We start from the raw sequence: 25,134 nt of genomic DNA, 5'->3' as shown, positions 1-25,134 counted from the left end.
GGCGTGTCTGTACCAACAGCACAAGATCCGCTGTATGAATCGCTACTTCGGTTATATGAGTAACATACTCTGAAAGGCAGTCGGCAATCTCGTCGTGGTTGACAGCAGCCTCAATGATGAGCATAAGGCTACCAGAAAGCACAGAGACGTAACTGTTGTGCGACGGGAAGATCGTGAACACGTTCTTGTGGGCTTCCAGTCCTTGGCAGAGGTGACGAAATCGACAAGCGAACTTGTTGGTAGAATTAGTAAGGTGAGCATTACTGCGCAGTTTATCTGGCTATCGTACCAATCCTTCTTTGCTCCTCCATGTGTTCTCAAGATCACGAACGTAGTTGCACAAGTCATCGAATCCATGGGTGGCCATACCCTGGATTGCCTCATTGGCTCTCGTCCGAGCCGCTTTGCGTTTCAATCCGAGTTTCGCTAATCGCGATGGCGGTTCTGGAATCTCGAACAATTTGCAGGTCTCAAGAAGTGCAAGTCTCTCCGTTTCGATTGTATGGAAGGCAAAGTCGCTAATTCTGTCAGTACAAGCAGATACACGGAAAGAAGATGAGCTTACTCTTTCTCGTCGTCTTTGTATAGCGCCCGTGCCCGAGCCTCGAACATCTGCTTCTCTGCAGCGTCCTGCGCATGCTGTACTCTAATGGTCGCAAGCTCGAGGGTCGAATCTCCTGGCAGCTTGTTTGTAAATCGCCGCACCAGCGTTTGTCCTTCAAGATTCTCAGCCTCGATCCGATTAGAAACAGTGTCCGACGCCATCTGCTGACCTTGAGATTTGACTACGAACCTACGGAGATCAGGTCAGCTAGTGATGATGCAGGCAGAAGATCCAAAGGCTTGCTGAAGCCCTGCGCCTCACTTGCACCCTTGCAACCTCAACAAAGGGTCACACAATCTGCAATGGCCCGCGTGGCTTCACAACTGAGAAGCAGTAACACTTCCAATACCTATACACTGGTCACGACGTGCGTGGCTTCATTGCTGAACAAGAGGTACAGATTGATATTATCGCGACACAAGCGCTGATCTGAGCTAGATTGACGGGACCTCATGTAGTATCCGTTTCTTTGTCCTCGTTCACTGCCCGCGTCATGCATTCTCCCGTATAACTACGCATGACTATCTAATTTAGGCTGACCGGTTACGAAAACAACTCGGGAAAGCCCAAGCAGCGGCAGGTTCCTGAGGGGCCAACCTTGGCTCAATTGCGACCACGAAATCATTAGATTTTGATCATTCACGACACCGCGCTTCTTCTCTTGTCCATCATGGCAACGGCCGAGCCCAGCTCGCTTCCTTCCAACGCCTGTGCTGAGCCACCAAGAAAGCCTTGCCCGGAATCTGTTCTCGTCGCAGTCGGTGGAGACGAGTCTATTGCTGACCACTACTCCAAAAACCCGAAGCACGGCCGATCGAAACTCCCCAGCGGTGATACTACTGACGATATTCAACAATGCAACAGCCAATCCGAAGAAGTCATGGAAGCCTGCTCCGAAAACAACAGTGCTGGAGATGCGAACTCTCAGGACGAGGAAGCCGAAGAAGTAACCGAGGAGCTAGGCGAAGAGGACCACGAACAAGAATTTGATGACGATATCACATTTGAAGCTCCGATGGATCATGTCAACAGAGCTATCCAGGCGGCCACCGAAGCTGGGACGAAGAATGAACCGTGCTTCGACTTGTCGACAGGTTTACCTCGGCATATCAGCGCAAGATTTGAAGATTCGGACTACTACGTCATTCCTTGGATAGCGTGTTACTCATGGGAGGTATGAAGAACCCATTTTTTATAAATTTCGTGTTGTACGCCTGACTCAGTATACCAGGTGGTCTTAGTTTTACTAAAGATGTATTACTGCAACGACCACAATGCACTGAACGACATAAACTGGAACAACATCACTATTCGAAAGGTAGACCATGGCTTAATCTCCTCTGAAACGTGGGATTCAGTTATCCAACACGGAATGCGCGTCTCATTCTCGGTACACTCCTCTCGCGTCCCACAGCAGCCTCCACTGGATTACCGAGATCAGTTGCGGTATACTGTCACCTACTTGGAAGTCAGTCCAAAAGACAGGGATGGATGTTTCGTCGACGAGCGCACATATGACGCTCCAATGGAGGTAGAGACTATCCACGGTGATACAGCGATGCCCGCACTGGAAGAATTGAGGACCATCCAGACCCCACGTTACCGGGCAAATGAGAAGGACGCCGATGCGCAAGCGAGAGCTAAGCTGGGGCCTCTCGATCAAGTGAAAGAGATTAGCCTGAAGATCAATTCGTCATATCTACTGAACATACTCAAGTCGGTGATCGAATACGCGTCAGAATCTCCTCATGGAGAGGAGTTCGGTGTAGGTATGGGCGAGTTCAACTACCCATATAAGGATCTTTACCATCACATGGACGATCTGGTAAGATACCGGGCTGGTGAGAGCTACTTACGTGCTCAGCACCCCGCAGCTTTCAACGAGAGGGCAGACTGTCACATTGACTTAATTCTTGACTATCTGAGCTTGCAACGAGATATACCCTTCGAGAAATATGCCTCTGCCCGCCGCGAAAAGGTGTCAGTCACTACTTTCGCATCATGCTGGTTACTCCTAAAACCGGGCACTGATGTGTATGTGCGTGAAGAAGATGGACTTATGAACGCGTATATCGTGCATGCAGTCAGCGGAGGCGTCACCCAGGTCGATGGAAAAGCGATCAATCGCGACTACGAAGTATCCGTATGGAACCTGGCGTGTGATGGAACACACGCATTTCCCGAGGTTCGACATGTGCGTGTTCCAGTTTTCGACAACGAGAGGGAGGTGAAAAGTCTGCCCGTATTTCCCGTTGAGTACAACGACAACTTCGACGACGGTAAACTCAAGCAGGAGTTGACAGAACGAGGCAAGAGGTATCTCAAATACACGAGCCAACCAAGCTTCTTGCAGTACTCTGGCCGGGGCTTAACAAAGGGTGTAGAGGTAGCTACATCATAACGCCTACGATATAAACAACTGACTGTATGCAGTACAAACGAGCACGTGTTGTTGTTGCACACGAGAAGACGCCCTGGATTTCTTGCGACTTCAGCGATGCCCACCATAGACCGATGAATTTCTCAACCTACATAAAAGCATCTGTTCGCGTGGCAAGCTGCGAATGCCACCAATGTGAAGAGTTGAGAACATCGCAAGAGAGTCACGACAAGGAACGATTCGGCGATTATCATACGATTCAGCCAAAGAGCCCTGATCTGATCTCTGACCATCAATACATGCTTATGGCATCGCATGTTTATGCCTTCATGCTGAAAGAGCGCACTTATGGTATGCTCGCCATCTTTGTCGCCCTAAAGTTGCTTACTGTACACTAGACTTGCTAGCTGTCGAAGGCTTGGAAGAGCCTGAGCTGGTCGAAACAGCGATCGACAGACTGGTCATAGATCACAACAACAAAGAGTTGATCAAGGTCATGGCCCAGGTCTATACAGATAGCGACCCCGATCGGTTCAGTGGGGACTTCATACGTGGAAAAGGCGAGGGGCAGATCATACTTTTGCACGGGCCTCCTGGAACTGGCAAAACGCTCACAGCTGGTGTGTTTCCGTATCATGTTGTCGGTGTACAATGACTAAAGTGTCCCAGAAACCGTTGCAGAGTATACACGACGACCGCTCCTTAGCATCACTGCAGCTAACTTAGGCCATAAGCCTAAAGCGTTGGAAAGGAGTCTTCTCCGCTTCTTCAAAGATGCTAGTGACTAGGGCGCTATAGTGCTACTAGACGAAGCAGACGTGTATCTCGAGCAGCGAACGATACACGACCTGAGGCGTAACAGCATTGTATCAGGCAAGCTTTTCACCTCTGTGTCTACTAACGGTCGCTAATTGTCATTACAGTGTTTCTCAGAGCTCTCGATTATTTTGAAGGCATATTTTTCTTGACGACGAATCATGTTGGTCAATTCGACGAGGCCTTCATGTCGCGCATCCATCTCTCACTCGGGTATGACAAGCTAACGAACGACTCGCGTGGCAAGATATGGGACAATATGTTCAGGAAGCTCCGCGATGATCACGAGCGTGGCGGACGAGAAATACTCTACGAGTATGACGCGAAGAGCTATGTCAAGAGCAGAGAGGTACAGGAGCTAGAGTGGAACGGACGAGAGATTCGAAATGGTGAGTCGCTTGATGTGTATACTGCAACGTGTGACTGACGAGTCGTACCGTAGCCTTCCAGACCGCCGTCGCCTTAGCGGTCTTTGAAGCCAAGAAGGACAAGAGTGGAAGGCCACCCAAGGTGACTGAGGGCCGCCTCAGACAAGTCGTGCAGATGTCTTCGGCTTTCCCCAAATACATGACTGCTGCGCATAACGGTATGAACGAATCGACATGGGCTTTCAGACATGGGAATCGCGAGGACAAGTTTCCAAGCACACCAGCGAAGACTGCGACTTGAATCTGGGTAGCGCGAAAGTACTTTCCTCATGCTTTTTAGTCGTCAATATCTACTTTGACGGCTTCTCAAATGGAACTGAGTTCCTACGCTTAGTTTCAGTTCATGGCAAGCTCAAAACCAACTCCTCGCATGTGTCAATCACCGAGAAGCAGTACATGACTTAGTTCCGTTATACTTTGATCGCATGCTGTTCTCCAAGAACTCTTTTAGATACGCACTAGCTGCAAATCGCAGCGCAAACAACATATCCATGGATCGAATTTGTTTTGATAATGTGATTTCGAGATGTAGTTGAAGAGACAAGATGCGTACTTCCAAAAGGTATATATACCCTTGCATGGCTGGAATTTATGAGGTAGGTCATCGCATCTCTTTCGTACACGACTCATGCTATTTTCCGAGCACGCATTTCTGTCATAGTTGGTTCTTCTGGTTGTGAGACCACAGCACACTCATCATATCAAACACTTTAGCTTTTCGTTTTGGATAATGCGTGATATACATCGGATCTTTTTGCGACTGTGCTCAACTTCTCAGAACATAGTATTTTAGCTCGTCCGTTTTGGGTTTTCTGAAAGAGGAGGCAAGGCTCTCGCTCATCAAATCGTTCCGAACAAATTTGGAAACGCAGCTTTCGATGTTGGAGAAAGAATGAAGGATGGTACAGGTCGTCGGAACGGACAGTATTTATACACCTCTGCTCCACTTCGACACAGCCACTCATCGGCTACGTTTTGATACTGTTGCACGACGACACACATGGATCCTGAATGTTTTCGTTTTAGTAGTTCCGCAGACATCATCTTTTCAGGAAGCTCTTTTGGAGTCTCGAGACATGTATGGGGGTTCCTGTGTTTTGAAGACATCGAAAGCACAAGCCAGACTCGCGCACATGAAAGTACTTTTGGAGGCTTTTGGAAGCACAAACATTAAAGTTGTGGTAGGAGTATAGAGCTTGAAGGCAGCGACGGAGCAGATATTTATACTCGCGTCAGAGCTCCGATGTTCGACAGTCTTTTGGGCTTGAGACATAAGGCGAGAACATGTGCAATTTTCCACCCATTTTTGGTATGTGATGTGATGGCCATGAGGGATAGCAGACGTGCGCAAATCAGGGAAGGAAGCCCGAAAATGTCCGAAGAATATACATGTGCGAGCTGTGGATTCATCGTGTAGCTGTGAGTATGTCGAAGGATACCCTGTCCCTGTTGAGACATCGAAAGTGGGAAACATGTCTCCAGAACTGCCCAAAGCAGGCTCTCTGAATACCACAAGAACATGCGCGATGAGCACTAGCATTTAATTTTGAGAGAGAAGGTCATGGGTCGAAGACGAACGGCATTTGGAACGCTCTTTCTGTGAAGGTTGGAATGAAGAAGGGTTGTGGGTGGTTCGACGAGCAATTTATAGACCCAAGGACAAGAGTTTCAAAGACGGGCCATGCCGGAATCCATGAAATGTTTATCATTATGGTACAAAAGTCTAACTTAAAATATACATCAGTTCGACAACACCTCAACAATGTTATCCCAGAAACCCAAATCGTACACATTTTCCACCGCCGCCAGATTCCACACGCGCTCGAAGCTATCTTCTCTAGCTACTGACTGTATGCGGACCGGAAGTGTTTTAGGTGGTTGACCATTTCGCGTGCGAATGAGAATATGTCTACTTTCTAGCGGCCAGGTCGTTGGCGGCTCTTCGTCTTCTGGCGGGGTTTCCGGAGGAGTCGGGAATGGCGACGTTGACGAAGAAGAATGCGCGGAGGCATGTGTATGTTGCCGTGCAGGTGTTGCTGAGCGGTATTCTTGCATAGTATCTTCCCGCCTATGGCCCAAGAAAACGACGCCATCGGCCATTTCGTCTCGCCAGTCCGCCCACTTGGCGCTCTCGTTCGTAGTCATGCCGGCCCAGATCAGGTAGACGTGGTATGCGAGCAGACCCAACGGAAGCGGCCATGTGAGAAGAGCCAGTAGTCCAACCCCAGATCCGCGCACACCGCCCATGTCGAGGTAGATGGTTGTGTAGATGAGAAAGTAGTGGGTCTTCCTGTCAAAGTATCCAAACCAGCTCTTCGTGTTTACGCCTTGCTTGGGGCTGTATCTGTACCATCCTTCGTACTTCAGGTAGTGTCTGTGGACCAACGGCGAAAGGCTGTAGTAAGCCAGGTATGCGCCATAAGCGATCAGTATGCCGGTGGATAGCAAGAGGGCTAGAAACCACTTGTAGTTGCCCCTTCCTAGGCAGTTGTTGACCCATATACAATGATGGTCCATCCTCGACACGCATGTCTTGCATATACTGCAATGCTTGCTCCGCGCTGGCTTCAGGAACTTGCACGTCCGGCACGGCGTGCCTGGATAGTACAGCACCCTGTCGTACGGGTAGTGTCGCATCTGCTCGGCATGGTTGAGCGTGGTGATGTATGTCTGGCTGTTGCTCTTCGCGCTGAGATATAGGAAGATGTACGGCTGCGGCAGAAGAACGAAGGCTAGGAGCTTGTGATGCGGTCGGATGAGGTGCCAAACGGTGGGCAGGAACAGCGTCGCGCATGCGGTTACGAGGCCGAGGAAGAAGATGACGACCAGCGGGTGCTTGTCGTGCATGAGGTAGTTGCCCAGGCGGGCGCCGCCATTGGTGATGCGGCCATTGGTGAGGGCGAGGTCGAACTTTCGGAAGGCGGAGGGGAGGTGGATGAGGAAGAGGCGGTTAAGGAAGCCTATGGGAGTGTTTCTGGGAATGTTAGAATGGATGATGCGAGCAGGAGGAACGTAGATACCTGAAAGCCGGCAGTCGTCCGAAGAAAGCTACAAAAGTCACCAGCGACACTGTGATGGTGAAGATGATGATGGTGCGGGCGACGGTCATGGTGAAAGAGACCAGCAGGCTGCGACACTACGCATGGCGGAACAGAATGAAGATGTGGACCGAAGCTCTATGGCATCACGTCGCGCTCTGTCTGTCAGTTCACAGAGGTGACAGCGCAAGCGTCGGATAGGCCTGAGCAGCCGCGGAGGCTAAGCGACCCCGCGTGAATCATGCGTCCCATGTGAGCACGCGTCGCGCCTGAGCCAACGCGTCATTCACCACCACCACAACCCGACAACACCACCCCACCATGGCTGGGCCGACCGTATACACCGACGTCGCCGAGGATTTTGATTTCGCATCGGGCGGCCAATTATTCGCCGGCAAAAAGTTCTGGGTCGCGCAGCGCGTGGCGTCGCGGAAACGGCTGCTGGACGACATCAAGGCCAACGGCGGAGAGATCGTTGCATTGGAGAAGAAGGCGGACTACCTCATCGTCGACCACGCTCGGAGAGACTGCCCTCCCGGATCAACATCGTATGAGTTCATAGAAAAGTCCATCAAGGAGGGAGAACTCCAAGATCCCGAAGACTACACAGCCGGACCGCCGTCAGGTGAGGCGCGAGAGGCTGGTTCCATCCACCAGCCCACGAAGAGCGGAAGGACAGCGTACACAGCAGAAGAAGATAGGATACTCTCCAAATGGGTGCGCGACGCTCAATCAAAAGGCGCTTCCATCAGTGGGAACGAGCTATACAAGCAGCTTGAAGCCAAGGTATGCGCCAACAAAGAAATCGCGCGTGGGAGTGGTTGCTAACAAACGACAGTACCCACGGCATACATGGCAGTCATGGCGCGACCGATGGGTCAAGACACTTAGCAAACGCCCGCTCTCGGCTTTCACGATACCTGATAACGCTCCTCCATCTCCTCCCTCCGACCAGTCGAACGAACGTATGCCCCCAGTTCCATCCCCCTCCAAGCCTACAGAACAGCAAATACCTAAAACAGAACAGGCTGCGAGCGCGACAGCCCTCGATAACAAAGGCAAAGCAAAAGCAAACCGCGACTATAGTGTGGAAGAGTTAGAAGTCTTGTTCAGCACAGACGACTGGCTGGAATGCTATGCTTTTGTAGAGATCATCGATGGCGTCGAAGGACAAGACGACTATCTCTCTGCTTGGGATGGGTGGGCTGAAAATCAGGGTAATCAAACTGCCGAGCAGTGGCGGCAGTATTACGAGAAGGTAGTCCGTCCACAGTGGTTGCGCGATCCGGTATCGAAAAGGGAGAAGATCAGGAAGAAGATGGAACAAAAGCACGATGCCGAAATTGCAAGGCGGAGTCAGGCGCTCAGTCAGCATCCAGCAGAGATAGAGAAACCAGACGAAACACTCCCGCAACCTCCTCCAACAACACGAAATAGACTGGAGCCGGTACAGCGGTCAGCCTCTGAGGGAGCGCACTCTGAGGAAGTACTGCAAAATCGAAACCCACCCAAAATCGCATCAGAGCCTAAGATGCCGTCATCATCCACCGCTCGCCAAGAATCCCCGAACTTTTATGATGAACAGCTTGCCAGGTACACTAAGCGATTACGGGAAGACAACTTTGTGAAGCAGGAAGATGAGGAAGAACTAGCTCCTCCCACCAAACGTCGGAAGAGCGGAAGCGCGACGCCTACCCAGGATGAGCCAATGCATCCGATCAAAGCCGAGGGCACGCAGAACCAGCCTGTGGAGATATCTTCCGCTGCGAGTTCCCAGACTACTTCGACGTCAGAAGATGCCGAGGAGCTGATGCAAGAGCAAATCCGGTCTCAAGGACTCGATGCAGTGGATGAAGATGCTACCATTGTCAACATGGACGAGGATCTGAAGGAAGAAGAGGTGGGAAGCATAGAGTCGGATGAGTTTCCTGACATCGACGAGCTACACCCACTCTCACCACCGCCAGAGCAAGACTCCGTATCTGGCGATGATCTGCCCTCAAATACACCTACACCGCGTGCCACCCGACAAAAGGTTTCTAATTTCGACACTCAAGCCATCCTCTCGTCGCCGACGCAAGACACGTTCTCAAGACCACAAGACTACGTTCCCAACATGAACCCTCGACAACCGCAGCGATTTTCATCACCACCCGAACAACCGCCATCCGACGCATCGACAACCCAGTCTATGGAAGAGTTCCGCCGCTCCCTCCAAGAAGAAGGAGAAGGAGAAGACCCCGACCAAACACTCTACTCGCAACATCCCCCTCAACCCCTCCTCATATCCTCATCCCCCGCACCTTCCACCTCATCCACAGGCGAAGAAGACTCCGACCCACCTCTCACCGGCGACGAAATCATCGATTTCTACACCGAGCTAAACGAGCAAAAATGGTCCAACGAATTCATCAGCAAAGCACTTAAACGCACAGGTCTGCGTCCGGACTTGGCGGAAAAAGTACTCGATGCATGGAAGCTTGGGAAGCCTTTACCGATGGAAAGGGGTATTTGGAGTAAAGAAGACGACGAGGCTGTTGAGGGTGGTGATGGGTATCAGTTGGCACTGTTGGAAAAGAAACATACGCTAGATGGGTGGGGTGGGATTGTGGAGAGGTTGAAGTTTTTGGACACGTATCGAAGTCGGTAGGGGGGTTGTTTGGGAGTTGGTGTGGTTATCTCTATCACTTTCATCCTGACGTCTGTCAACATGGAGTCGATTTTCGGAATGGTGTTTCGCAAGATTGGATTGGACGTTCATATTTGTATATACCCTCAGCGCGCCTACGTGGCCTCTATCCTCACGTAAAAGGCTAGAACAACGATCTGGCAATCTATGGCTAGAAGAAGCTCATCGAACCAACTTCTACGACCCTCAATGCCCAACCCAAGCCCGATGCGCCTCCCCATACCTCTCCCCCTCCGGCTTCGCCTGATCCACAATCCTCCTCATCTCCGCCATCTCCTCCTCGCTCAACTCCACATCCCTACTCCCCCAATTCTCCTCCAACCTCCCCACCTTCGTCGTCCCCGGAATCGGCATCATCCCCTGACTACTTACCCAAGCCAACGCAATCTGACTCGTCGAACACCCCTTCTTCTTCGCCAACTTCTTAATCTCCTCCACAATCGCTTTATTGCGATAGAAATTTTCGCCTTGGAATTTCGGGACAGTACGCCTGAAGTCGTCAGGCGCAAAGTCGTCGGGTGAGGCATAGTCGAAGTTGTCGACGAGCCAGCCGTGGCCGAGGGGTGAGTACGCGATGTAGGAGATGGAGAGTTCGGCGGCGGTGGCGATGAGGGAGTCGGTTTCGTGGAGGGTTTCGAAGGCGGAGTATTCGGCTTGGATGGCGTGGATTTTGGCGACTTAAGTGGATTAGTAAGTTGAAGACTGATAGGTTAGGGGAAATTGTACTTGAGTTTGCTTTTCGGAGTGTCTTGGCCGAGCACTCTGAAAGACCAATGTACTTGGTCTTGCCTGCCTTGCGGCATTCGTCGAGTGCGGGGATGGATTCTTCGAGGGGGGTCTTGGGGTCAATGCGGTGGAGGTAGTAGAGGTCGGGTGTAAATCCCAGCCTCTCAATGGTACCATCGATGTATTTCTTGATGTGAGCTGGGCTGTTAGTTACGCCTGACTCGCCATCGAAGCATGCAACGCCACACTTTGAGGCAACTGAACATAGGCTATCAGTGATACTGCCAGTGCGAGATCTTGTTCTCTAAGTGAGATGACTTACTGAAAACCTTGTCACGGACGTTGTGCTTTCGGATGAAGTCTCCTAGAAGCTTTTCGTTCACACCTGCCTGATACACGACGGCAGTGTCCCAGAAAGTGCAGCCGAGTTCAATGGCTTTGAGAAGAACAGGCTCAGCTTCTTCGAGGCTGAGGTTGCTACCTAGCCCATGACTGAGACCCATGCAACCAAAGCCTGGAGATGGAACTTGGATGTCCTGGAACTGGAATGTCTTGACCATTTTGATGGAGTTGGCTGCGTAGAGACGAGGTGTGCTGAGGTAGAAGTGGAAGCTGGTGAGCTGGTGTAATAATGCAGGACTTGCCCACATAGGTCTTTCTTATATATTCACACATGGCGACTTGGAATACGTTCGGTGATACAGACTTTGAGAGTGTCAGCCAGTTGCATTAGCGGACCCATGCAACTTCGTGGATAAGTGATGTTGAGTCGAGTATCTCCGCTAAAGCCGCGTTACCTTCATGCCTCACGTACTCCTAATCCTCACGTACTCCTAACAAGAACCGAATTTTGTCGGTGAAGAATCTGACGTGATGTCCACATGGTTGTTTCAATTGGCGTGCTCAGAGGCGTTATGTCCGTTACCGCCGGTGTTGCGACTCACATGGACATCGATAGTTTGAAGTATCGACGTCTTGTCTATGCCAATTTCGCAGGTAGGTTCCACAATCGCATAGCTTATAGAAGTGACTGTTGGTATTATTGCAATTGTATTCAGCTAGTACGAGTTGCTTTGCCTAAGGAGAGGTGAGATATGTGGGAAGACCGCAGCTAGCACATCGATGTTGATGAGGACCTCCAGCCACGCAGCCACAGCTTCAAGCCACTCATTACCAGCAATGACGTCGCCCAAGATGTGGATGCTGGAACCCTGCTTGTCGCGTGTGTCTCCTGAGATCTGTTGAAGTGTCGACACAACTACGTCTTCGCGTCTCCGTGTATTACGCCGCGATCCGATCTCCCCGGCCATTGCATCATCCCTGAGCCGACAATGAGGCACCGACTGTCGGCGCTGGCCTCGCTCCCACGCGCCTCAACCTTCCCAATCGCTCGATGCGCGCCACTATTCACACGCAACTCTCCACGCATATCAATACAGCTTAGGGCATCCTCCCAATTCAGATGCTATGCGACCAAGCCCAGAGGCGTGGACAAGGAGACTGACAAGTATGGAGATTACAGCAACTCCAATGCGCGGCCCGCTGCAGACCTCAACGAGAACATCACACAGGAAGAGAAGGACCACTTCGCAAAGAAACTGAAAGAAGACAAGGGCAAGCAAATACGAACACCATGGCACAGGGAAGGAAGCGACTTGCCGCCTGTTGCGCGACAGAGGAGCGCTGGAGCCATGACCAAGGGTATGCCTCTTTCGTTTTATGAGGACTTGGTCACTAACAAGAGATAGGCAAACTTCTCACTACCCCATCACGGATGCTTAAGATCATCCTGCCACTTACGACGAGCGATATGAACACCGATCGCAAAGACGTGGAACCGCTAGCACTTCTCGTCCACCCACAACAACCCATCTCCTACCTCGAACGCCTGATACAAGCCGAGCTACCCACAATCAAGGACAAGGAGGGCCGTGATCGCCAGCCGAATGTCTACTTCCGCGCCGAGGACTCGATGCAGCACGACGCCGAGCCGGAGGAAGTGGAAAGCACACCAGTCAGTAACGAAAGCGAGAGTCTCAGCGAGAAAGACGGCGAGGAAGACTTTGAACAGGTCGACGAGATCCGTATCGACGGAAAGGTCCAGAAAACAGGGAAGCTCAACAGCCAAGATCGGAAGACACCTGAGCAAGCTGAGCAGCTGCGAGGTGGGCCTGGAAAGGGAGGCGTCGAGTCGTACTCTGGACAGGGCCAGGAAGCACCAGCAGACAAGCAGGGCGAACGCAAGTTTGTACGATGGTCATCATCAACCGAGATTGGTGACTTCATCCGCGATGCTGCTCGAGGGCAGGAATTCGCCATTGAGATTGAAGGTGCGCCAGAGGAGATCCGGGTTGGTGTGCCCAGCTTCAACGACAGGACCTACTATCTACGAATGCGTCTGCGCAAGACGTCCAAGAAGATCAGTGAGATGGCGAGTGTGAAGAAGGAGTGCGACGATCTGGCACAGGCGGCGGCAAAGAACGTTGCAAGGGCTGGTTTCGTCGGCATCGCTGGATGGTGGTGCGTTGTGTACTACCTCACCTTCCAGACGGAGCTGGGCTGGGATGTCATGGAGCCCGTCACGGTAAGTTTGGTCACACCTTGAATCTGGGATTATCTAACGTTCTGACAGTATCTTGTTGGTCTCTCTACCTTGATTGGAGGTTACGTATGGTTCCTCTACCACAACCGCGAAGTCAGCTACCGGTCTGCCATGAACTTCACCGTATCCCGCCGACAGCAGAAGCTGTACGCGCAACATAATTTCGATTTGCGCAAGTGGGAAGTCCTGATTGAAGACGGAAATGCCCTTCGCAAGGAGATCAAGGCTGTTGCCAACGAGTACGATGTTGAGTGGGACGAACTACAAGAAGAGAAGGACGAGAAGGTCCAGGAAGCACTCAAGAAGGACCGCAAGAAGAAGGAGGAAAAGAAGAAGTCAAAGGACGACGAGGATGACCCGGCACCGGAACCGAAGAAGGACGACTAAGCCACGTGAGCGGTAGTTTGTTGGACCAGCTCATACATGTTTTGTAGATTGAGCACTTGAGCGAGGCGTTCATGGGCATCTTCGGTAGACAGCGCTTGCAGCATGGTACATATTGCTGCCACGTGTGGTTGTCCACCACATATACATATTTGCCATTGAATATCACTTTTGATCATCTGATGGCGCGCAAGCTGATTTAATATGAGAAAGCATCGTCAGCCGGGTTTGCAGGCGGAGAACGCCCTGCTGTCATCTATAACGTGGTACTGTGCCGCCACTATACATGACCGCGTCTGGGGCTAACGCGCTGTCAGACCTGGGTCTGGGAATGCACGATTGCCGAAAACCGTACTACTACCATCAGCATGCAAGCAATCGCTTCCTCCCACGGTCATCAGTGTGCCTTTTGTCTCACACCTCAGTCCATGATAGGATTGCGACACCACCACCAACTCGTAAAGGAATGTGCATCATCATGTATAATCGGTAGCAATGTCCACGTATGCGACAAATGTTGTGTTGCGATATAAATGGATTGTTGCCTCCTCGGCCAGCGAAAAGCAACTCGGCACCAAGACACTTCGAGATGGCGGTGCATGGTGGTGTAGAGATTTAGGGCCCGGGTTGGAGTGGGCCGTTGCGCGTGTTGGAGTGGGCCCACAGCGACTATTTATATCGCCCCGTGTGGGGATTTCTTCTTAGATACCAAGACGAACACCACAACGGTCGCATGTCGGACAGGACGATAAACGTGTCACGAGGCTGTCCGAACTTCGCCCGGAATACATCGGCGGTTTGCAGCACACCTGGGATTGATAGTGCTTGTTCCGAGAGGTGCTAGACGGGTGCAGACATGGCCTGAGGATGGCGACCGTGTGGTGCCTGTTCTTTACTTAGCCGCCGACGTCTGGTCGCGGGCAGGGATGGTGCATAAGGTGCATGTGGGCGTATGCATGAGGCGGCGCCCATTCGCTGGACAAGCAAAAGTCAAGCCTCGCTACAGGGCCAAACCTCCGTCGTCGACACTGCATCGAGTCTAGACGTGCAAGCCGCGTGCCCGACATGATCGACGTCTGCTTGCCCGGCGTCGAATTGGCCGCCTTCCCTTCCATCCTCATCGTTGACCGACACACAGCATGACCCAGCATCCTTGCGCGCCTCGGCCTCTGCGTTCGCGTGCTAGGTGACAACGTCGAGCGTGGTGCAGCGACCAACGCCGCCCCATCGCGTCTCCGCTGCTGGATTCGCCCGTACCACTTGGGAGCCGCCAGCCCTAATTGACATCAAAGTTGATAGTGGCAGCCATGGAGCACGCCTACAGTCCCGCGCCGCCGTCTCCCCGACTGCCTCCACCACCGCCCTCACCGCATCCCGCCCACCTCCAGGCTCCGCAGATATCTCCCCGGCGCTTCGCTGTGCAACCTCCCCTCCTCAACACCACCCTCGCCCCGCCCCATCACTCCCCCCACGCGTACCTGCATGGCTCGTCGTCTACGCCGGGGACTTCCTCATCTCTGAGCCTGCCCTTCACGCCTTCCCCGACGCCCTCGACATATGCGCCTTCCCCCAGCGCCGCTGCTTCTCCCATGGCCATGAGGGGCTCGGGTTCAGCCGTGCCATACAATCCCCAGCAATGGACGCGGGGAGGGAACGTCAGCGGGCAGCATGTCCAGCATAGCCAGACGTCGGTCCCTACGAGGCTCCAGGATGTGACGGGCATGGAAGGTATATATCACTTCCTACTTCTTCCTCATCTCATACCATACGTAGTAGATTGGATAGACTTTCTTTTCGTCTTCGCAAAGCATGAATGCCTGTGTGCCGAAGCCTTGTATCAATTGCGCAAACCCTTCGTGGAAATCTCCCGCGCATAATGAGATGTGATGCTAATGGCAACAGCGTCGATGCCCTCCCCACCGCCTCCGTACTCCCCCGGCCAGAATCCGAACGTATCGCAGTCCCTGAGCAGCCATAGCAATACCTCGTCTCCTCAGATGTCGGCCGGCGCGTTTCCGCATCCTCCACCTCCCCCACCACCGAGTAGCACCCCTTCCTCGGCGCGACCAATCTCTGGGTACCATAGCCGACCCGGATCTATGGTCATACCCTCTAGCGCGACGAGCATAACGTCGAATCCGCTATTCCCTCCTCCACCGCCCAGAAACGGGCCTGGTCGGTCAGCATCGCGCGACAAGTTGGCTTCCAAGTTTAGTCTGTCGTCGTTCAGGAATCGGAACAATGACCATAGTCCTGCCCCGAGCAACATCGACTCGCTTCATATCAGCACTTCCGATGCGATTCAGCGGGCACCAGCTTCTCCTGGCCTGGTCGCACAGAGGGCAACTTCCAAGTATGTCATTGTACACTGTAGCACGATTCGATACTGATTTCGTTACAGTTACATTGCAAACACGTTAGAACGGCGGTACAGTCCCGACACACAGTCGCCTATCCGGGCACCAACCTCTCGCAGAGCTGCATCTGCTGGCGTACCAGGCTACGAGACCCGGACGCCTATTGACGAGTCGCCCATAGTTCCACCAGGAGGGAGCTGGAGTCGAAATGCCCCATTACCCCCGCCTCCGCCGGGCCCGCCGCCCAGCAGCTCAAGATCGCAAAGTATGGGCCCCGGAACAGAACCGCCAGCAAATCGAGCGCCTACTTTACCCTCCGCGCCTCCAACGAGGAGGCCAGGTCAAACAACATTAACGCCGATACCACCTACACCCCAGGGCTGGCAGGAAGAGCCGCAGAACGTGCGATCAAGATCCCCTGCAGCACACGGCCTACACATTGATACAAGTCCTCGCGCTGTCCATCTATCAGATCCTGCGCCAACGTCAGAAAGCGGAAGCGTTTCGATATCTTCGGGGCCAACGACTATCACATCGGGTTCCGGGAGCACTCTCTATCGCGCAAACAAACGGGAATCTAGTACCAGAGGCATTCGGGAGCGAAGGAGCGAGAGTCGTGCTGCTCGGGAGCTACGGATCGAGCCGAGCAACAACCCTTGGGCGCAAGATTTAGAAGCAGAGTCAGCAAAACCCGCCAATCTCGACTTGGGAACGCCTGAGGGTGGGTTGACGCGTCGTGGTGCCATCACCAAAGGCACACCGAGGAGTGGTGGCGCCCTACGATCGCCCAGGAGCGGACACCTCTTTGAAGACCCTGGGTCGTCGCATTCTACGCCTCGGATGGACGTGAACGGAAAGGCGGCATCTTTGTCCGTCGCAACGCCACCTTTCTCGCCAGGTATGGAACATCTCAGTCGTTCAGCACAAAAAGCACCCGTCTCCATTCCCTCGAAAGCGCTACCCACTCCACCGTTGCGTATCTATGGTGATGATGGAGAAGCGGATCTGACGCGACACTCAGAAGCTGCAAACGAATCGGCTACGCAAACACCCAACACATCGAGAATGGGCGTACAAAGCTCAACGCTGAGCACACCCAAGCCAGCAAACATCCACGCTTTTGCGACTGCCTCCATGGAGCGACATCGACAGTTCATTGAAAAAGAGATGGCTGCGGAAACGGACCAAGACAGGCTGGAGTTGTTTGCCGAGTTCATTGTCACTGAGTCGCGACTCCGCCGTGATCGGTACTCTGGAGCTTTCGACGCAATGGCCGGAGACATTATGGATCTGACAAGAGATTTGTGGCGCTCGTACGGCAATTCTGGGCGCAGATCAGCTACACCAAACACCCAGGCCACGCCTGTAGGTCATAGTAGCAGGAGATCTCAAGGATCTGTAGCCGGCGAATCTCCAGATACACGCTTCTCCTCGATGCCGACGACAGCTGCTAGCCCGGCATCCTCCATTGGCAACTTCACTCCGCATACCGAACCGGCCTCTCCTTCGAGCGCATCTAGCCAGAAAGCTCGCGATGCTTCGTGGGCGAACAACTACCACCCCTCGCTCTCGCCCATCCCGAGTATGGCTATGAGTACCATTCCTGATGAGCAAGATTCGCGGGGACGCTCAGCAAGTCGCTGGTGGGAGAGCGATGGCGGCTCATCTGGCGTAGGAGGTGGCAGAAGGGTGGAGCGGAGTAAGCGGGAATCCAAATACATGAGTTTGTTACCGAAAGAGGCCCGCGAGAACCAACAGTGGGCGGGTGAAGATCTCTCTACTCCCAGGCAACGAGGCGAATCTAGCAGTCGACCAGCTTACGGAGCCAATGAATACCCACCCGAGAAGGTCGGACTGCACGAAGACAGTCTACAGTCATCGCAGCAGCAGCCTTACGGTTACTATCCCAGGTCTGCTACGGCGACGCCCGACCCACACAAGCTGGACGTATCACGATTAGTCACTCTCCCGCCATCGTACCCACGTCATCACCCCGCAGTCAACAATAGCCATCCCGATTTGGCAACTATCCGGACTAGCCTCCGAACTCTATCTGAGCTCGACGATGTAAAGAGTACAAAGGCGAAGTTCAAGGCGAAAATTGAAGCACGAAAAGAGCAAGAAAATGCATCGCTGTCTGACAGAAGAGCCCAACTGCGATACAACATCCAGGACAATGTTCGGAATGGAGTCATGTCGTTTGCTGAGGCGGCGAAAGCAGAAGCGGACTTCGAAGCGCGCGAGCACCAAAGAGCTCAGGACGTAGTCCAATGGGTGTTCGACAGCTTTCAGGCTGAAGTCGCCAATCCACTGCACGCCATGTTCTGTGAGCGCATCACCAAGGCCACGGCATCGATGGAGCATCTCAAAGGGCGTTTGAGCAGCGAGGCGCAGGAGCCCAATCCGAACCAGATGCAGGAGGAGGGCGACGAGAAACCAGAACTCCTGGAGATGCTTACCCTGCACAAATGGCTCTTTGAGGCCAGAGAGCAGCTGCACAAGGAGATGTTTGACCTAGAAGACGAGCGCAACGACCTTTACAGAGACATCATCGTCTTGCCGTACGTCCAGACCAAGAACGAGCAGAAGGTGAAGGAAGCCACGACCTTCTTCCAGCGCGATGGCCAGGATCGCAAAGTCACCTTCGAGAAGGAGACTTTGAAGCGCTACGAAGATCTGATGAACGTTATCGAGCAAAACGTGACTCGGGGTGTCGAAGCGCAGTTGTCAGCTTTCTGGGATATTGCGCCTGGACTACTGGAAATCGTGCAGCAAGTACCCCGCAATTTGCATGGCTTCGGAGTTCTGGTCCCACCGCAAGAGTATGCGGAAACACCAGCATACCACGACTACCCTCTACAGTATTTGTACACTCTACTGGCTCATGCTGGTCGTTCGGCGTACCAGTTCATTGAGTCTCAGATCAATCTGCTCTGCCTATTGCACGAGGTCAAGACTGGAGTCATGACCGCGGGCTCCCGACTTCTCGAGACTCAACGACTATTAGAGGGCGAGGATCTTACGGGTGTGAATCAAGAGATGAAAGCCATCAGGGCAGACGAAGAACGGCGACTAACGGATGACCTCAAAGAAAAGGTCGGTCTTGTTGAAAGCCAGTGGAACGAGGCACTTGGGCAAGGCCTGGAAGACTGCAAAGCACGTGTAGAAGACCACTTGACCGAGCAAGGAGGGTGGGATGATACTCTCAAGGAGTAGTCTGAGTGCTTGTTGATGACGATGACGTGGTTGGCATTTTTAGCATTTTCGCACCGTATCGATACCCGTTTGAATATCTACTCAAAATACCATCTCGTAGGTTGCCGAATCTGACATGGATACGCCTTGGAGGTATGATTGCGCTTGTCTCCGAAGACGGTTGTCTAGCTTGCAGTGCTTGTGCATGTATGTTGTGCGTCGTCTGACAGAGATGCACCTTACCCCAGGATAGCTGGTCAGCGGCGCCAAACCTGGTTTCGATGCGCACTTGATAATCTTGCTTTGTTTTGTTTCTCGAGTATTGATCAAGTTGGTACAGTCCTGCACAGAACTTGCAACAATGCATGATCGCGACTGCAGAAACTCTTCTGTTCCACCCCTCCTACGCCTACTCGCGTATCTGACATGTCATACGCACAAGGTCAGGGTCCAGTATCGCAGCGGCTGTTACGCTTGTCTGCTCTTTCACAAACAAGAGCACTGTAGTGAATCCGCTGCCCCTGGTCTTGTCAGCCGACTGCCTTCCTATTTGCTCACCCATCGCCATTGTCTGCCTGCCCAGGGCTCCTTCATTCACCGCCCTGGTTGCGCCGTCTATAAGAAGCTAGCGCGGCGCCCGGACCACCCAAAAAATCACACACCTGCGCATAAAGACTGGCAACCTCGTCGTGTCCCTCCCCCCCAAACGCTTAACCACCTCCAACTACACCCACAGCTCTCCAAGCCCTCGGTTCCCAGTGGACCGTTCATAACAGAAAAAGAAACAAAAAAATACAGAAAACAACAAGAAAAGCCCGTCCGACGACCACCGCCAACTCTTCGTCTCCCACTGTCGCTTGCACCCGACAGACGTCTTACTTGATCTCACCTTTTTCGCACGAAGAAGCAACCAGCGCGCTCGCACAGCCCGCGCTCCCGGTCCCATACGCCGACTCTGTTACCCCGCACATCTTCTGTTGCAACTTAGGTGAGTGCTGAAACTTTTTGCGAAGCGAGCGCACTGGCACATGTCGACGCTGCTCGTGCCCGCAATATTAGGACCCCTCCGCTAACCTGCGACCCCGTAGATATACATCATGTCTGACGTCGCCAACTCTACCTCGCCCGTCCAGGACGGTGCTGCCGCCAACGGCGCTCAGGTCGACACCAACGTCGCTGCCGCCCAGGGCGAAGCCCCCACCCCCACCACCGCTGCCCCCGCGAACAACCAGAACTCCGCGTCGCTCTATGTTGGCGAGCTCGACCCCTCCGTCACCGAGGCCATGCTCTTCGAGCTGTTCTCGTCGATTGGCCAGGTCGCGTCTATCCGTGTCTGCCGTGACGCCGTTACCCGTCGCTCGCTCGGTTACGCCTATGTTAACTACAACAGCTCTGAGGATGGCGAGAAGGCCCTCGAAGAGCTGAACTACACCGTCATCAAGGGCAAGCCTTGCCGCATCATGTGGTCCCAGCGTGACCCCGCTCTGCGCAAGACCGGCCAGGGCAACGTCTTCATCAAGAACCTCGACCACGCCATCGACAACAAGGCTCTCCACGACACCTTCGCCGCTTTCGGTAACATCCTCAGCTGCAAGGTCGCTCAGGACGAGCTTGGCAACTCCAAGGGCTACGGATTCGTCCACTACGAGACCGCCGAGGCTGCCAACAACGCTATCAAGCACGTCAACGGCATGTTGCTCAACGAGAAGAAGGTCTTCGTCGGCCACCACATCCCCAAGAAAGAGCGCATGAGCAAGTTCGAGGAGATGAAGGCCAACTTCACCAACATCTACGTCAAGAACATCGACCTCGATGTCTCTGACGAGGACTTCCGTGAGCTGTTCGAGAAGCACGGTGACATCACCTCTGCCTCCATCGCGCGCGATGACCAGGGCAAGAGCCGCGGGTTCGGCTTCGTCAACTACATCAAGCACGAGGCCGCCTCTGACGCCGTCGAGAAGCTCAACGACGTTGACTTCCGTGGTCAGAAGCTCTACGTCGGCCGTGCCCAGAAGAAGCACGAGCGTGAGGAGGAGCTCCGCAAGCAGTACGAGGCCGCTCGTCTTGAGAAGCAGTCCAAGTACCAGGGTGTCAACCTCTACATCAAGAACCTCAACGACGATGTCGACGACGAGAAGCTGCGTGACATGTTCACTCCTTTCGGTACCATCACCTCCGCCAAGGTCATGCGCGATGCCATGCCCGCTGAGCGCGCTGAGACCCCATCCGACGAGAAGAAGGACGAGGCCAAGGAGGAGCCCAAGGAGGTTGAGAAGACTGAGGAGTCCAAGGACGAGTCCAAGGCTGACTCTTCTGACGAGAAGAAGGACGAGAACGCCAGCGGCGAGAAGGTCACCATCAAGGGTGAGAAGAAGATCCTTGGTAAGAGCAAGGGCTTCGGTTTCGTCTGCTTCAGCAACCCCGACGAGGCCACCAAGGCCGTCACCGAGATGAACCAGAAGATGATTGAGGGCAAGCCTCTCTACGTCGCTCTTGCCCAGCGCAAGGATGTCCGCAAGAACCAGCTCGAGGCTACCATCCAGGCCCGCAACCAGCTCCGCATGCAGCAGCAACAGCAGCAGCAGTTCGGTGGCATCCCTCAGATGTTCATCGCACCTGGCCAGCAGCCTATGATGTTCCCCGCTGGTGGCCGTGGTCAGATGCCCTTCCCCGCCGGTATGCCCGGCCAGCAAGGTGGTCGTGGCGCTGGTTTCCCCGGCGGCATGCCCGGTCAGCAAGGCGGTCGTGGTGGACCCAACGGCCAGCAGATGCCTCCCATGTACATGCCCCCCGGCATGGCTCCCGGTGCTTTCCCTCCCGCCTACATGAACCAGCAGTACATGCAGCTTGCTCAGGCTGCTCAGCAGGCTATGGGCGGACGCGGCGGTCGTGGTGGCCCCATGGCTCCTATGCCCGGTATGCCCCAGGTCCCGATGGCTGGTGTTCCCGGCATGCGCGGTGGTCAGGGCGCCTTCCCTCCTCAAGGCGGTCGCGGCGGTATGCCACAGGGCGGCCGATCTGGTCAGTCCCCCATGCCCGGTTACCCTCAGGGCGGCCGTGGCGGTCCCGCCGGTGCTGGCGTCGACATGGGTGCTCTGAGCGGCGCTCCTCCTGGTCAGCAGAAGCAGATGCTCGGTGAGGCTCTCTACCCCAAGATCGCTGAGATGCAGCCCGAGCTCGCTGGCAAGATCACCGGTATGCTCCTCGAGATGGACAACAGCGAGTTGATCACCCTGTAAGTTTTCCCACTTTCCATCGCACTACCTTCCGTACTGACTATCCTAGCACCTCCGATGAGTCTGCTCTCCGCGCCAAGGTCGACGAGGCCATGAGCGTCTATGACGAATACGTCAAGAACAAAGAGGGTGAGCCTGAGAAGGAGGCCCCCAAGGAGGAGACCAAGGAAGATGCTTAAACCTCTTTCTAGTTGCCACTGAGTAGGATTCGGTTCGCCATTCTCTCGAAAGGCAACAAGTTACGATGGTCGCATGATCTTTCTGAACGGCGAACGGCGCACGGGTAACGGTTTTCATTCACGACACGGGACGGCTTTCATGACCCATGCACCCAAAAGTTTTCACGATTCGATGTCCACTTCTCAGCTACCTACTACGATACCTCTTTCCCCGGTGACTGACTCCTTCACTGGAACGTCGGACACCTACAGCACCCAAACTCGCATCTCGAGAGTTTGGTTTTCCCCTCATGTTTTTTTCTTTGTTCCCCGCTTTGTGCATGTTATCATAGACGGCGCCCCGTCTTCGAAACGTTCATGATATGGGTCTGTGTGGATGGATTTTCTTTGCGCAAACAGTATGATACCTCACGAGCAGCTTTACGATATCAAGCTGGCTCTCAATGTTCGGGTTTTCGGCGTCTCGATAATTCATGGTAGATGTGGATAGGATTACGGGTTCGAAGCATCTAGTCCGTACTGGATAGCTTTGCTGGGGAGAGATGAGCAGATAAGATCTTAGGCATGTAGTCGATACTCCTAATAGATCTTACAATATTCACGACTGGCTCTTGATGTGATGACTTCCCATTTTGTCTGCTTGGGTGTTGGTGTCGCTAAGGTCTGTAACCACGCATACAACCATACCATCAAGATCTCAAGGTCAGACACCACCATTACACGTGCGTGAAAAAAAGACAATGAAGAAATGTCGAAATTGGTATCGTCATTCAATAATACTGCGTCGATGTCGTAAACTCAAGTCTTGACCAGCAAGGTATCTGCTTATATGCCCGTGATAGCCCAATTATACGCCATCCCACGTTCCAAGCTATCCACAGACGCCTATTTCTTGTAGTTCTTGTGCGCGTCAATAACCTTCTGGACCTCGCCTTCCGAGCCGAGGAAGATACCCGATCGGTCGTGGATGTGTTCGGGGACGACTTCGAGCATACGGTCCATCTTGCTGTTTACTGCCAAACCGCCAGCTGCAAGCAAGAAAGTTAGCATGAGTGCATTGGGACAGGAAGAAAGGGGTGAACATACCATTCTCAAACACCATAGCCATAGGCGCACACTCATACAGAATCCTCAACTTGCCCTTTGGCGTCTTCTTATCCGCGGGATAAGCAAAGATACCACCATAAAGCAGCGTGCGATACGCATCCGCCACCATGGAACCAATGTACCTCGCACTGTACGGCTTCTGTCCCTCAGCGGGGTTCTTAAGGCTCTCGCACCACTGCTTAACAGGCTCTTCCCAGTACATGCTGTTACCCTCGTTGACGGAGTAAATGCTCCTCGTCTTGGGGACGCGCATATCAGGATGTGTGAGGATGAACTCGCCAAACGCGTTGTCAAGCGTGAAGCCATTGACGTTTCCGCCCTTCATTGTAAGCACCAACTGTGCGGACGCGCCGTACATGGTGAAGCCCGATGCCACCATCTCGGTGCCGGGTAGAAGCATCTCCTCTTTTGTGCCCTTGGCGCCCTCGGGCAGTTTGTAGACGGCAAAGATGGTGCCGACGGCGACTCCGGCGTCGAGGTTGGAGGATCCGTCGATGGGGTCGCAGGCTACGGCGTAGCGCGCGTTGGGGTGCTCGTTGAAGACGATGGCTTCTTCTTGCTCTTCTGAAATGAGGAGGCGCACGCGGCCGGAGGAGCGCATGGCGGAGATGAAGAGCTCATCGCCGATTACGTCGAGCTTCTTTTGGTCGTCGCCGGTTGTGTTGGATGTGCCTTGGAGGCCGGTGAGCTGGTGGTGTTAGTCGTGATTTCGCCTGACTTTTGATAAGTTGCATACGTTGATGAGTGTTGCTCTCCGGATGTAGTAGGCAATGCTCTTGAAGGCGAATTGCAGTGCGTGGCATAGTAGTCTGGTGAGAATGATTAGGCCTCTGTTCCACATGACTTGAGTTTGGCACTTACGTGAAGTCTCCTGTTGCCTCCGCGTACTTGGTCTGCTCTTCAGTGAGGAATCGCGTAAGGGTGATGATGTCGGTGTTGATCTTCTCCTGCGCGACTGGGCCTCCCTCGTTACCGTTGGAAGCCATGGTGTAAACTTTTGGTAGAGTTCAATTTACAAGATGCGAAAGTAATCAGACGGTAGAAGCAAGCAGGTAAGTTGGTATCAGCGGTGGAAGGGAAGATGGGAAAGCAGTATGGGAAATGGGGAAATTTGGAGAGAGGGATGGTGAAAAAGCTATCAAGCTCAAAGTTAAGCAAAAAGCGGAGCTGGCTATCGTTATGAAGTCAGGGTGGGTAGAGTCGGGCAGGCGGACCACACTTCTGTGGCATTTGTTTGGCAGGCCGCTGGGAAGCTATAGCCCTCGGCAACTGGCCGGACGTCACTGGCAGCTCACGATGCTTCAGCCGGGGCGGCGGTCAGCGCGTGTCACTGCGCCAGTTTCTCCGGAGCAAGCCCGAATTTCGTGGAAAAATTCCCGAGCGAAGATGCTCG

General features: G+C 53.4%; 9 protein-coding genes across 9 annotated transcripts; 6 read left to right on the top strand and 3 right to left on the bottom strand.

Moving 5' to 3' along the window:
• Positions 1–1,274: 1,274 nt before the first annotated feature.
• Positions 1,275–3,005, top strand: J4E86_006246 (uncharacterized protein; the record flags this gene model as incomplete). Its single annotated transcript, XM_051446777.1, has 2 exons — positions 1,275–1,778; positions 1,836–3,005. The coding sequence occupies 2 exons, from the start codon at positions 1,275–1,277 to the stop codon at positions 3,003–3,005; spliced, it is 1,674 nt and encodes a 557-aa protein (XP_051302352.1).
• Positions 3,006–3,289: 284 nt separating this feature from the next.
• On the top strand, positions 3,290–4,469 carry J4E86_006245 (uncharacterized protein; the record flags this gene model as incomplete). Its single annotated transcript, XM_051446776.1, has 4 exons — positions 3,290–3,335; positions 3,383–3,604; positions 3,908–4,189; positions 4,243–4,469. The coding sequence occupies 4 exons, from the start codon at positions 3,290–3,292 to the stop codon at positions 4,467–4,469; spliced, it is 777 nt and encodes a 258-aa protein (XP_051302351.1).
• A 1,499-nt stretch (positions 4,470–5,968) lies between these two features.
• J4E86_006244 (uncharacterized protein) lies at positions 5,969–7,337 on the bottom strand (the record flags this gene model as incomplete). Its single annotated transcript, XM_051446775.1, has 2 exons — positions 5,969–7,202; positions 7,249–7,337. The coding sequence occupies 2 exons, from the start codon at positions 7,335–7,337 to the stop codon at positions 5,969–5,971; spliced, it is 1,323 nt and encodes a 440-aa protein (XP_051302350.1).
• Positions 7,338–7,587: 250 nt separating this feature from the next.
• Positions 7,588–9,916, top strand: J4E86_006243 (uncharacterized protein; the record flags this gene model as incomplete). The annotated part of the gene is made up of 2 exons (XM_051446774.1): positions 7,588–8,052; positions 8,105–9,916. 2 exons carry the CDS (start codon positions 7,588–7,590, stop codon positions 9,914–9,916), a joined length of 2,277 nt encoding a protein of 758 aa, XP_051302349.1.
• A 225-nt stretch (positions 9,917–10,141) lies between these two features.
• On the bottom strand, positions 10,142–11,241 carry J4E86_006242 (uncharacterized protein; the record flags this gene model as incomplete). The annotated part of the gene is made up of 3 exons (XM_051446773.1): positions 10,142–10,632; positions 10,682–10,879; positions 11,004–11,241. The coding sequence occupies 3 exons, from the start codon at positions 11,239–11,241 to the stop codon at positions 10,142–10,144; spliced, it is 927 nt and encodes a 308-aa protein (XP_051302348.1).
• A 771-nt stretch (positions 11,242–12,012) lies between these two features.
• On the top strand, positions 12,013–13,670 carry J4E86_006241 (uncharacterized protein; the record flags this gene model as incomplete). The annotated part of the gene is made up of 3 exons (XM_051446772.1): positions 12,013–12,382; positions 12,430–13,265; positions 13,314–13,670. The coding sequence occupies 3 exons, from the start codon at positions 12,013–12,015 to the stop codon at positions 13,668–13,670; spliced, it is 1,563 nt and encodes a 520-aa protein (XP_051302347.1).
• A 1,586-nt stretch (positions 13,671–15,256) lies between these two features.
• J4E86_006240 (uncharacterized protein) lies at positions 15,257–19,240 on the top strand (the record flags this gene model as incomplete). The annotated part of the gene is made up of 3 exons (XM_051446771.1): positions 15,257–15,395; positions 15,570–16,020; positions 16,069–19,240. The coding sequence occupies 3 exons, from the start codon at positions 15,257–15,259 to the stop codon at positions 19,238–19,240; spliced, it is 3,762 nt and encodes a 1,253-aa protein (XP_051302346.1).
• A 1,076-nt stretch (positions 19,241–20,316) lies between these two features.
• Positions 20,317–22,634, top strand: PAB1_2 (Protein phosphatase PP2A regulatory subunit B; the record flags this gene model as incomplete). The annotated part of the gene is made up of 2 exons (XM_051446770.1): positions 20,317–22,454; positions 22,505–22,634. The coding sequence occupies 2 exons, from the start codon at positions 20,317–20,319 to the stop codon at positions 22,632–22,634; spliced, it is 2,268 nt and encodes a 755-aa protein (XP_051302345.1).
• Positions 22,635–23,519: 885 nt separating this feature from the next.
• On the bottom strand, positions 23,520–24,727 carry J4E86_006238 (uncharacterized protein; the record flags this gene model as incomplete). Its single annotated transcript, XM_051446769.1, has 4 exons — positions 23,520–23,662; positions 23,721–24,429; positions 24,478–24,550; positions 24,603–24,727. The coding sequence occupies 4 exons, from the start codon at positions 24,725–24,727 to the stop codon at positions 23,520–23,522; spliced, it is 1,050 nt and encodes a 349-aa protein (XP_051302344.1).
• Positions 24,728–25,134: the final 407 nt, after the last annotated feature.

This window comes from Alternaria arbusti, assembly GCF_024043155.1.
Source record: "Alternaria arbusti strain BMP 1465 chromosome Unknown scaffold_7, whole genome shotgun sequence".
NCBI lineage: Eukaryota > Fungi > Ascomycota > Dothideomycetes > Pleosporales > Pleosporaceae > Alternaria > Alternaria arbusti.
The sequence above is the reverse complement of the archived record's forward strand: the minus strand, read 5'-3'. Positions and strand labels throughout refer to the sequence as shown.